Raw genomic sequence first — 12,253 nt, forward strand, 5'->3', positions numbered from 1 at the left:
ATCTCTTTCCCCACACGTTTTTTCCGTCTGATATCCGTTTTGTGCAGCAACTATTACGACTTTTCATAGAGCACCCATAAATATGCATTTGCCTATATTTTGCCAGAACTTTTATAAGCTACCTATATAATAAAAATGATTAATAAACAACAATGCAGTCAAAAAATGTCTATAATTTAAAAATGGAAAATCCAGAATTATTTCCTTGCTAAAATAACCATAAAAAATTTGTTTATTAAACTTAATGTATTTAAAAAAAATTACTTATATTTTTAAGATTTAATTTATTTATTAATCATTTTTACCAATATTTAACTCAAATCAAGTATTATCAGTTCTTTTAGTTCTACTGTTCAATAAATGATAATCATTTTTGTTTTTCGAATAAAAATCAGTTATTTTCTTATCGATCGCGTTTATCAAAAGTCCCATAAAACACACCTTCGTCGTAATTGACTCAGCAGACACAATTATAATTATAGAACCATTGTCTAATTATTCATGTTTTCAATATTCTGTGTTGCGTAATAAAGAAAATGGAAAGCTCGCCCGGATAGAGGCGGTTTGCACACCCTTAATATTAGATCAATCAACTACCTAGTTCCTTTTAAAACCTTTACGTCAGACAAGCATTTTCAGCTAAAAATAAATTCAACTAAAAAACGATTTTTTTCAATTTTTCAACATATATTTAATATATATACACAATTGTAATGTTATGGTTATAAAACAATCTAGCTTTTTGTCGAGAAAAGGTAAGAATCTTTTTTCCCAGAGGTTAACTTTACAGCATTCTCGCTTCCAACTATATTACTTAAGCTTAAAAGGTCGTACTTTGTGTAAAGGACACTAACGGACATGGCATCCCCTAATCCATCCCGTGGATTTTGATTGGATTCGAGCATTAAATTGATCATCTCCGAATAAAAGTGCGGGAAGTTTGGCGGTTGATATATGATCAAATTCCGGATGCCCTTGATTCGAGTGCGCCGGAAAAAGTGTGCTCTTTCCGAATACAGTAAAACAGATGCTCCGCTGTGGAAGAATATATCTCTCGCCCGGGAAATTTTTTCCTTCTTTGTGTACTCATTTATCTGTACAAAGCTAATCATTTCTGCTTTAAAATGGTTCCGTATACGTACATAGTCAAAGTAGCTGGGCACGTATAGCATGCAATGGGAGAACCCTGGTTTACTGAACTGGGGCACAATATGCTTGACAAAATATTGAAACCGATCGTCAAAGGTCGATTCCACATTGGAGCATGCAATTCTCCGAAAAACTTGCTGAATCGGTGTTAGAACATTGCGGATATCTCCGTGCTCGACCAGATTCGAGACCCGTACTTTTCCCTGGTAGTTACTGCATTTACTGTTGAGCACTGCACGAAATTCGGGAAGTTCGTGCGATGCAAAGAGTAAAGTCTGGCGGTAAAAGCTTGATGCTCCGCTGAGGCACCAGGTTCGAACTCGCTGACAATTGGTGTCGGGCAATTTCTGAGGCTGCAAGTGCAGATGATCCAGGGAATGAAGAAGATTCTCCCAATTCTGCGCCAAAAACAGTTCCGCTTGGTCAATTATCAACAGTTCGATGGAGTTCAGAAAGTCGAAATCATTATCTTTATCCGTTACCAGCATTCTCAGACCCAGTGGGGATGCGATCAGTATATCCGAAGAATTCATGTCGGAGAAGAGGGACATTGTTTTTTTTGTAAAGCGAATGCCCAGTTTAAAGTTGTCATCGGTATTGCCACTGAAGGTTTGCTCATAATCCACCGGCTTTGGATTGGTCTTTGGGAAATATAACGTGTTTCCAGAGTAATCGCCAAGAAACCGATCATAGTTTGAGATTGAATTCTTTCTGGCTTGGTCTGAAATTTCAAAGATTATAGAATTAGTCTCAGCATTTACATTAATTTACATGGCAACCTACCATCTTGACTTCCAAAAAGTAAGTCACCGATTACGTTTACTATTTTTAGAGCAGATTCCCTAAAAGGAACTATGAAAACTACTTTCATCCGTTTTAGTCCTTGATCTCTAAAACTTTCTGGTATGGAGATTTCGTTGGGTGACAGTTTCATGGACTTTGCCAGAGCTGCAACTTTCTCGTTATTCCGCAATATCAAAGATCTTACTTTCATCATATGATTCAGAGCATGGAGGCAATAAACATATCTAATCTCCTCAGCATTGCTGTGAGTCCGGTGTGGATAATACAAATCCTGGTAGTTATTCACAATGTTGAATATTTCGGACTGCAGGGCGGAGAGCGGAAATTTAACGTTTCCACAGATTGACATTTTCACCTCCAACTTTTGTAGATCCTCGGAGTTTTCCACTTCTTTAGGCTCACTACTCTCGGGATCTTTTGTACCGTCAGATAATTGTGGAATCTCAAATCTTAAACTTCCCAAGGCAGGCCAATTACTCTTAATCGATTTGACATTCTTTTTTGTAACCAAATCATTAATATTTTCAGTAGACAACTCCAAATCGAATCGTTTAGAAAACGAATTGTATATTTCAAAGTCCGAATTTAACTTTTTTAGATCAGAAGATTTCTTCTTCTTAGGTTTGATTTGTTTTGGAGCAGAAACATTGGGTTCCTCTGCTGTTGAGCTGAGAATGTGACCTGTAATAGTTGGGGTTTTTATTATAAGGCCGTAATGATATAAATAAATTGTTTACTCACTTGTGGGTACTTGATTATATCCAGTGACCAGTTGTTCATAGAATCCAGCCTCGTTAACATCTTCCTGTACATCTGGCAGAAGTTCCGCAATGGGCTCGTATTCCTTAGATGCAGTCTCGGGAATCTTTTCCCGTCGTCGCATTTCCTCCATTTGTTTGCTTCTCTGGATGAAGCTGTAGTTCTTTGAGAATTTTTCATTTCGACGTGCCGGCGTGGGCTTTTTGTACGGCTTGGCCCGGTTCTTGGAGTGTTTTTGCTTCATTTTCAAAATTTTGATTTGAAAAACAGCAGCACGTGTGGCGAATAACAAACAAAAACAAAGGTATTGTATCTGAATGCAGGCCTATCGAAGATATCGATAACTAGTAGGGATGGAAAACATTTCAAAAAGTAAATGTTTAAGAGATCAGCTCTCAGTTTAGTAAAAACGGAGAAAGAAATATAAAAAAAGAAATTTTATTTTAAAAACCATAGTTCCTCGAATTATGCATTTATTAAAAACCTTCGTGTTTTTGGGACAAATCGGAGCGGTTCGGGCGGTCACATTATCTTTTTAAGTTGGGCGGGAGAAGGATAGAATGTGGGATCTCTCGTTCTGCCCGAACTGCACAACACGTAACATGTTTGAAACGAACTGAAACACTGAAAAAAATAAAATAATAATGAAATTTAGTTGGAGAGCTTATATATACAATGAATTAAAGTCGTATCAGTTATTGTCAAACGCGCGGTCTTGGGTTAAACATCAAAACCACAAAGCCACTTAAAGTGTGGATATTCAAAATAAAGGTTGGATTCGGACCAGTATAGTATTTTCGATATCTATATACAAGTTTATCATTTCGTTCCAAATAATATCGATATATTGGCATTTTATCAGCAGGTTAAACCCTATGGGAAGTGATCGCTCTATAAAAAAACAGAAAATGTCGGTCTTACAGGAACTCAAGCAAGTCACCACAATTGTTGCTGACACCGGCGACTTCGAAGGTAAATATCCGGTTACACGCAAACATTTTGGGTGCCCAGATTCAGATTAAAAGTAAACTTGGCAAAGCCGGATCGGTGTCTCAAAGAGTGTATGTGTGTGTATATACTCTTTAGAATATGATCCGAGATCCGAGGACCATTACCTTTGCGTGCAGAGTCCAAATAATTTTATCGTTTCCACATGGATTCAATTGAAAGATAGACATTAGCCACAGGTAGTTGAGCCCATCCCGATAGGAGTGGCTCTTATCTCGTTTTTTGTGAAGATCAAATAGAAGTGAAAAGTAAATTTCAGCCTGACTTTAGTTTGACCTTATGTGCTTACGTGTGTTAGAAATGTGACCGCTACAGCAACAGCATGTCATTTTGATAAGGTTTTGAGAGGGCAAAAAACCTGATCAGCTACCGGAAAGTTCAAAGCTATTTTCGGTCATGCGATTGAAAAATGAAAGTCGATCGTTGGCCGGGACCGGTTTTTTCCATTCTCCTAATTTTTTCAATGCAATTTTCGAGCATTTTAAATAAAGTTATTGTTTTATTGCAGCCATCAACATATACAAGCCTACAGATGCCACCACAAACCCTTCCCTTATCTTGTCCGCCTCGTCCATGGAGCGGTACCAGCCCTTGGTCCAAAAGGCAGTGGACTATGCAAAGAAAACCAAGGGGTAAGTGCAAGGACAGCCACATGTACATACAACAGACTTTGACTAATCGATAATCTTGTGATTTCAGATCGCTGAGCGACCAGGTTTCTGAGGCCATGGACTACCTGTGTGTGCTGTTTGGAACGGAAATTCTGAAGGTTGTGCCTGGCCGAGTTTCCACCGAAATCGACGCTCGCCTTTCGTTCGACACCAAGAAGAGCGTGGCGAAGGCCCTCAAACTCATTGACCTGTACAAATCCCTGGGAATCGGCAAGGAGCGTATTCTTATCAAGCTGGCATCTACTTGGGAGGGCATCAAGGCGGCTGAGATTCTGGAGAACGAGCACGGAGTCCACTGCAACTTGACACTGCTGTTTTCCTTCGCACAAGCCGTGGCATGCGCCGAAGCCGGAGTAACCCTGATCTCGCCTTTCGTAGGCAGAATCCTCGACTGGTATGTGGCCAACACCGAGAACAAGAAATTCGAGCCCCTGAAGGATCCTGGTGTAATCTCCGTGACGAATATCTACAACTACTACAAGAAGTTCGGCTACAAGACTCTGGTGATGGGTGCATCGTTCAGGAATGTGGGTGAAATCAAAGCCCTGGCCGGATGCGACTTGCTGACCATCAGTCCCGCGCTACTCAAGGAGCTGGAGAACGAGACTGAGTCTGTGGTAACATACTTGTCTGTCAGCAACGCCAAACTGCAGGACATTGAGAAGATTACCGTGGACGAGAGCAAGTTCCGTTGGCTGCTCAACGAAGATGCCATGGCCACAGACAAGCTTTCCGAGGGTATCCGAAAGTTTGCCGTTGATACTGTTAAGCTGGAAAACCTGATTAAGACCTATCTTAAGTAAAATGTCCTTTAACAATTGAATAGATGCTTCCCGGTGTCCCAATAGGTGGAGGATACAAATAACGATTGTTTTTTAAAACAAACTTTTTGTACTTGAATAAAACTTACAATTTATTAATGTAATTTACACTCGAGTGTTTTGGCGCCTTGAAAATTAATAATTCGAAAATATTAATTAATATTTACATCTGTAAAAAAAATCTTTACCGAATAGATTAAAGCCAGGGATCGTGTAAAATATTATCGTAAAGTTACATTTTCGTTATTTGAACTTTTAGAATGGTATTAGATAGTTTTTTAGGTTCGGGGGATAAAAAAGATTCTTTTACTCTTGATATACGATAAAAAAAATCATTTTCTTTGTATCCCTGTTATCGTTTTGTTATCTGTTAATCTAGAAAAGTAGAGGCCCCTGGTATTGTTTGAGTATCTGTGAGGGACATTTGCAAAGAAAAACAAAGATACAATTTAACCGACAAAATGTATCTAGAGATGAAACGTTTTGACTTTTTTAAAATACTGGTAGAGATGGTCGGAAAATGCATTTCGTAATCGATAGATCGATCCTTTTTTTGGAAATGGATACCCAACCGATAGTTTTTCGCTACTACACACACATCTATAAAAAATTGATACATAAAATAAAAAATATATAAAAAGTGAGTTAGTACTGGTTGAAAAGTAATTTTTAAGTAACAAATTCGAGTAGTGCAATACCGCACAGCCGAGGAATATTTGGCCATTGGAAAACGGCCTATGCCGTGTCGAGTGCGATCGAATTAGCTTTTTCTGCACCCCAAAAAGTTGCTGCCCGTCAGAATCGTGCACCTACAGTTTTAGTCAGCCCGACCCGAAGTTGCTCCCATGAATAAAAATGTTCGGTAATTCACGGTAAACAATAACCATTGTCAAATCAAACATAGGGAATAATTCGCGTACATGCAAATGTACGGTTGACGACGAAAATCGCGCAAATATGAATTCGCGGACTCAAGTCCGATTGGCCGACGGACGTCCTTAAACCTGAAATCCGAAATCAGTGAAAAATCGTTCGCGCATGAATATTCAAAATACTATCAGATGTGGTATAATATAGTTGCCCAAAGTGTCAAAGAAATGGCAAATATTCGGTGGAACGGAGCGTATACGTATTGATATATGTACATACATTTATTTATGTACATCCCGTCCATTCACACATGCAAACTGAGAACAGTATATATATATTTATATGCATATATATCTGAATACATACGTATGTATATACGATAGATACACAACGGTGTGTACACATATCTATAATATATACGTTCAGGCTTAGATCCCGATGAAATAATATACATGGATTTACATTAAAATCTGCATATGTACAAATATATATATATATATTCATACATATATGTACCTGTTAGATATATATATATTTGTATGTTTGTATGCATATATGTATCTTCCCCCAACTTTTGGATAGACAGCCATAATTAATAGATTAAATACTTTTACGCGTGCCTCTATACATTTTTGTGTATATAATCGATTCATATTTAAGTAAAAGTTTAATCAAATTCTCGCCCAAAATATATGTAAATTTTTTTTTTCGCGAAAAACTGTCCTCTGGCTGGGGGGCTGTGTATACACAACCACACACCAGCACCAGCACCAGCAGCAGTAGCAGTAGCAGTAGCTCCAGCTTTGACGAGCCTGCAGATGAAATTATGTTGGTATCTCCTATATACATGCGTACCAGTACCTGCACCTTTGTATGCGCGAAAATTCCACCCTCTCCGCCCTCTTCTTCACCTGTTACACTACACTACGCTCGCTGAGCTAAGCCGAGCTGAGCTGAGCTCTGCTGATGAATTCCAATCGCTCGCTATACGAGAATGCTGTACGGTTGTACGGGTGTACGGGTGTACGGGCGTTTGCGTGAAGTAATTTTTGATTTCGAATTCGGTTTTAGCTTTGATTGTTGATTGCACTCGATAATGAAAGCCAACATGGTTTTTCGGAACACTCTGTGACTCATTAAATATTCGTGGGCGGGCAGTGGACGAAATGTCGCCTTGGCACAAGCGTCTATTATATTAGCTGTTATAGGTGTGCTGCGGCTGGGTGCTTCTGGTGCAGCTGATGTACCTATAGATGTACATATGTCCGCAAATCCTTATGAATACACATGAATTTATGTAAACAAAAATAAAGTCATGAAGAAAATGTATCTCTTTTGGAATTTTTGGAATTTCCTTAAGCCATCATAACTTTTAACATTTAAGCTTTCTAGATAGAGGCCATGTGAAATAATAACTAAGAATTCCCTTAAAAATTCTGATAAGACCCAACAGGTTCTTCTTATTTGATGAACACTAACTGGAATCAATTTTTATCATTCAAAACAGATCTGTTGAATCGCTGAGCCTACGGAGGAGTTACTAAGAGAGAGAGAGTTTTTGGAGCCGTGAATTGTACATACGGAAATTGTGTGTAGATTCGGGAACTCAGCTATACTGGAGCAGAACGGAGAAAACACAAGGGGTGCCGAGTCACCCGACGCGAACCAGGAAAACCGTGCGACGTGTTGGTGGACCCCGTGGGCTGCGATGGGTTGCTTTGGGTCTCCAACCTCGAAGCAGTCGGATGTGAACCCGGATGACCCGAAGAGCCAGAAACGCCGGAGCGAAGCAATATCTAGACAGTTGCAGAAGGACAAACAGCTCTATAGGGCCACACACAGGCTGCTCCTCCTAGGGGCAGGTGAGTCCGGCAAATCAACTATAGTCAAGCAGATGCGAATATTGCACGTCGATGGATTTTCTGACTCGGAGAAGAAACAGAAAATTGATGATATTAAAAAGAATATTCGAGACGCTATCTTGGTGAGTTTCATAAACAAATTAGAGAATCTTCTATAATTTTAATAATTTTGATATGTTTTCTTACAGACTATTACAGGAGCCATGAGCACACTTAATCCACCTGTAGCTTTAGAAAAGAAAGAAAATGAACCCAGAGTGGAATATATTCAGGATTATGCATCTAGTAAGAAATCAAATTCCTTAAGAGATATATAAATGTTAAATTAATTAATTCTTTAATGCAGGTCCGGACTTTAATTATCCTCCTGAATTTTATGAACATACAGAAGAACTATGGAAAGACAAGGGTGTTCTTCAAACCTACGAAAGGTCGAATGAGTATCAATTAATTGATTGTGCGAAATAGTAAGTGCAGACGTTTTTAATATAATATTTATAAGCAACAAAAATTGATGTGGGTAGTGGGTAGCAGAAAGTTAACTACGATGTGACATTTTTCTAATAGTTTCAATATATGTTTTTCTTGCTATTGCACATATTACTGACGATTAAGAATATTCGTTGGATTTGAAAGTATACGATTTCCAATTCTAAATATTTTATCGCTTGACAAAGCAGCCCCAACTAAAGATATATTGTAATAAAGCCAGTTTAGAAACAAATTAGTCCTTTTGTCCTGTCTGTAGAGTTCGTTTAGTTATTGGCTCTAAATTGTAATAGCTTTTATGATTATTTTATTCCACAAAACTCTGACGAATACACTTTACCTCTCCCATTAAAGCTTCCTGGATCGAGTAAGCACAATCAAGAATCCAAACTATACCCCAAATGAGCAGGATATTCTTCGGTGCCGTGTTTTGACTTCTGGTATTTTTGAAACAAGATTTCAAGTGGACAAAGTAAACTTTCAGTGAGTATTTCATAGCTATTTGATAATCTAATTGAATCATTTAATAATAATTTAATTCTATGCAGCATGTTTGATGTCGGAGGACAGCGGGACGAGCGTAGAAAATGGATTCAATGTTTTAATGATGTAACTGCTATTATATTCGTAACTGCGTGCTCAAGTTATAACATGGTTTTGCGTGAAGATCCCACCCAAAATCGGCTTCGAGAATCTTTGGATTTGTTCAAGAGTATTTGGAACAACAGGTAAGCATAAGGCACTTTCAGAATAATATCCAATAATAATATAAATATTATTAATTTTATTTTAGATGGCTTCGCACGATTTCTATTATACTATTTTTAAATAAGCAAGATTTGTTAGCAGAGAAAATTAAGGCTGGAAAAAGTAAATTGTCGGAATATTTCTCCGAGTTTAACAAATACCAAACGCCAAGTAAGTAAGATAGCATTAGAACTTCAAAAATCATCAAGCAACCAATAAAATCAAGGTGATGGCTTTCACTCAATGCATCTTTTTGGCCCAAAAATAAACAAAAACCTTATCGGCGAGACCCTGAGTAAGACGACTTAAACGAATCGGCTTCTGGAAAATTATAATGCTTCAAATAAACTTATTTTTATGTTGAAAAAAATCTATTTAAAATTGGTTGAAAAATAAGAAAGTTCAACCTTGATATTGAAACGCCTTCATTAACTTAAGAAATTTAATGGATAATATGTTTTATTTATCTTAAAATGTGCTGTCGATACAGGTGACGCAATAATGGAATCCAATGACGACCCAGAAGTAATACGAGCAAAATATTTTATACGAGACGAGTTTCTGGTAGGATAATTTATACAATTGCAATATTTATTTGGTTGATTTTAATTTTAAATCTTTATCATTGCTCAGCGTATATCTACCGCTAGCGGAGACGGTAAACACTACTGCTATCCACATTTCACATGCGCCGTTGACACAGAAAACATTAAACGGGTGTTTAATGATTGCAGAGACATTATTCAAAGGATGCACCTTCGTCAATATGAATTGTTATAGGTTATCCCCATCGCCGTAATGCAAGTAAATAAAAATATTAATGACTTACTGTTTTAAATATAATTATCAAATGTAATTTGTATTTAAATAGTCCCTTGATTAAAAAAAAAATTCGCTGCATTTAGATCTGGTATGACCTTTCACAAAACTCAACATTAAAGAATAATAAATAAACATGTTAATAACAATCATAGTCGTTTTATTCGTTATAGGTATGAGGATGCACTTTGTTTATTATCTATAATCCCTTGACATGAAGCATTTAAAGAAGAGTATATCCGTGAGTCGGTCGGAGTCGGAGTCCGTGAGAATTTACAACTGTTCAGTCGACGAGTCACTAGACAAGCTGATTTAATATGCTGAAGCTGGCCGATGCCTTATCGATCTCATCAAAGTTCCTCTTGAGCTTACTGCTCCAGGTGTCCTTGTTGTACATCGGATCCATGCGGACGAGGTATGGAACTATCTCGCGGTGATGGTTGCTGACGATCTTCCCAGGCATAAATCGATCCGCGCACGGTTTAATGTTAAACTTTGATTTGTAATCCGACTGACTGCACTCGTAGCAGACGACGGTTTGTCCATTCGCAGCAGAAATTAATCTAATAAAAGGATTAAAAAAATCATTTTAAGAAATCTTTCAATAATTCTTCTTTTATCATATATGTATGTGATATAGGCTTTTAACACTTTGTATCCCATACATATTTGTTATCTAAACATTTACTTATATATATATATAAACAGTTATATACGGTACATTTTCGATAACATTCGGATAAGACCTGATAACAGCAGTTTAATCTTTAATATTTGATAAGTAGGTTAGACAGTGAATATTTACGTGCATCTGTGATTTGCTTTGTATTTGTTACTAGCTTTGGTTTTATGGTTTTAAAACTCACCTGACAATAAATGGTCCTTCATATTTTTTTGAGCCAGCTTTTGAAGAAGAAAGGAATTATTCGGCAGTAAGTAAGTGAGTTATTCAAATGTTGTAAACTGATTCGTAAATAATATATTTACAATTATTATCCTGTTCAGGGAGGAACAGTGGCGTGCTAAAATTTAAGAGTCAAAATAAGGAACCGAAAATACTTTTACAAATGCAATAATTTATTAACAATTATGTCATTTTATATGTACATATAAAATAAATCCCAGGCGCGTTATTTACATTAAAAGATCATTATGTGTCCTACGATTTCGAAAGGGTCAAAGTAAGTGGTGTTTTAGAAACTCTACTCGCTTAATAGCTTGCTACTATCAGTCCTCTTTATTAAATGTCCTCCACCAATGCTGTCTAAGCCGCGTTTAGAAACTGTTCGTGCTATCCTGTCTTGTAAGGATTCAAAATTTTGGTTCTTTGACAGAAACTGATTCATGTGTCTTAAAAAAAGTTTGTAAAACTCGTTAAAAAATGGCGATGAAGGTGAAAGGTCGTCGCTTACAAATCCTGATGTTCGATATTTGTCGTTGTTTCCGTTACCAAATAGTTTTAAAGCTGAAATATCTGGTCGAAATAATAAGAAATTCATAATTATTATATACAAGCAAATTATTAAATTTTAAAGCGAAAGAAAGAACATGGAGCTCTGTTTTTGAATTGCTTTTCAATACCTTCGCATAAATATTTTCCATCCATTAACTCATCGTTGGAAATATCCTAAAATAAACGCACATTGGACACTTTCAAAAACGCTTTTTCGAATTCATTTTATAGCTTACCACGCTTGGCGCTGCCTGAATAAGATTTGAAAACATTGAAACAACCACCAAAACTACAAATAGATTCATATTTTCCGATTCTTTGAGCTTTGAGCACTTGGGGAAACGAAACTCGGCAGAATGTTTGAGAAGACTGTGCCGATTCGGCCAGCCGTGGGTCGTTTATATATCCCATTGGGGTCCTCCGCATTAAACAGGGTGTGGGAAAATATATGATGCAGATAACTAACGACAGCTAAAAGACCCACAGAACGCACCCGTTATTAACAGCTTAGTTTGTGCGGTTTCCTTTATGCTCTTAATGCGTCACTTGCACCATATTTCTAATAATTTGTGGTAAATACTCCAACAAACAGAGCCGGAGTGGTGTCAAGATTTCAGCAAACATACGCGCATTGAAACCATATGCTCAAATTTATTAGATTTAATTTTCATTTGCAGTTGGAGTTCTCTTTCTGTGCTTGGTTTGGCTTTGGATGGGTAATTGAGTTAACAGAAACGAGACACTTTTGACCATCCGGCTGAAAAGTAATGTATTATTTAAAATTTAATTTTAAAGAAGTAG

The 12,253-nt window shown here is 37.2% G+C and overlaps 4 protein-coding genes across 10 annotated transcripts; 2 read left to right on the forward strand and 2 right to left on the reverse strand.

Moving 5' to 3' along the window:
• Positions 1-677: 677 nt before the first annotated feature.
• On the reverse strand, positions 678-3,004 carry LOC108120889 (U3 small nucleolar RNA-associated protein 25 homolog). The gene is made up of 3 exons (XM_017234730.3): positions 2,695-3,004; positions 1,933-2,634; positions 678-1,870 (listed from the first exon to the last, which is right to left on the reverse strand). Exons 1-3 carry the CDS (start codon positions 2,954-2,956, stop codon positions 735-737), a joined length of 2,100 nt encoding a protein of 699 aa, XP_017090219.2. The 5' UTR covers positions 2,957-3,004; the 3' UTR covers positions 678-734.
• A 370-nt stretch (positions 3,005-3,374) lies between these two features.
• On the forward strand, positions 3,375-5,316 carry Taldo (transaldolase). Of its 2 annotated transcripts, none has more exons than XM_017234728.3 (4): positions 3,375-3,483; positions 3,578-3,684; positions 4,229-4,352; positions 4,420-5,316. In XM_017234728.3, exons 2-4 carry the CDS (start codon positions 3,588-3,590, stop codon positions 5,192-5,194), a joined length of 996 nt encoding a protein of 331 aa, XP_017090217.1. In that variant the 5' UTR covers positions 3,375-3,483; positions 3,578-3,587; the 3' UTR covers positions 5,195-5,316. The 2 variants fall into 2 exon arrangements, with proteins under 2 accessions (XP_017090217.1, XP_070134835.1); XM_070278734.1 differs by having other exon boundaries at positions 3,395-3,483; positions 3,575-3,684.
• A 434-nt stretch (positions 5,317-5,750) lies between these two features.
• Galphas (G protein alpha s subunit) lies at positions 5,751-10,148 on the forward strand. Of its 5 annotated transcripts, XM_017234832.3 has the most exons (10): positions 5,818-6,074; positions 7,590-8,066; positions 8,133-8,229; positions 8,291-8,411; positions 8,788-8,916; positions 8,982-9,161; positions 9,227-9,351; positions 9,662-9,744; positions 9,814-9,984; positions 10,052-10,148. In XM_017234832.3, exons 2-9 carry the CDS (start codon positions 7,791-7,793, stop codon positions 9,958-9,960), a joined length of 1,158 nt encoding a protein of 385 aa, XP_017090321.1. In that variant the 5' UTR covers positions 5,818-6,074; positions 7,590-7,790; the 3' UTR covers positions 9,961-9,984; positions 10,052-10,148. The 5 variants fall into 5 exon arrangements, with proteins under 5 accessions (XP_017090324.1, XP_017090321.1, XP_070134834.1 ...); XM_017234835.3 differs by having other exon boundaries at positions 5,751-5,852; positions 9,814-10,148; XM_070278733.1 differs by having other exon boundaries at positions 5,818-6,084; positions 9,814-10,148.
• On the reverse strand, positions 10,143-12,093 carry Orcokinin (orcokinin). 2 transcript variants are annotated; one of them, XM_017234837.3, is made up of 4 exons: positions 11,689-12,093; positions 11,581-11,626; positions 10,866-10,902; positions 10,143-10,562 (listed from the first exon to the last, which is right to left on the reverse strand). In XM_017234837.3, the coding sequence occupies exons 1-4, from the start codon at positions 11,755-11,757 to the stop codon at positions 10,298-10,300; spliced, it is 417 nt and encodes a 138-aa protein (XP_017090326.2). In that variant the 5' UTR covers positions 11,758-12,093; the 3' UTR covers positions 10,143-10,297. The 2 variants fall into 2 exon arrangements, with proteins under 2 accessions (XP_017090326.2, XP_017090327.2); XM_017234838.3 differs by lacking the exons at positions 10,143-10,562; positions 10,866-10,902 and adding an exon at positions 11,056-11,473 and having other exon boundaries at positions 11,689-11,950.
• Between the last annotated feature and the right edge of the window lie 160 nt (positions 12,094-12,253).

This window comes from Drosophila bipectinata, chromosome 2R, assembly GCF_030179905.1.
Source record: "Drosophila bipectinata strain 14024-0381.07 chromosome 2R, DbipHiC1v2, whole genome shotgun sequence".
NCBI classification, from domain to species: domain Eukaryota; kingdom Metazoa; phylum Arthropoda; class Insecta; order Diptera; family Drosophilidae; genus Drosophila; species Drosophila bipectinata.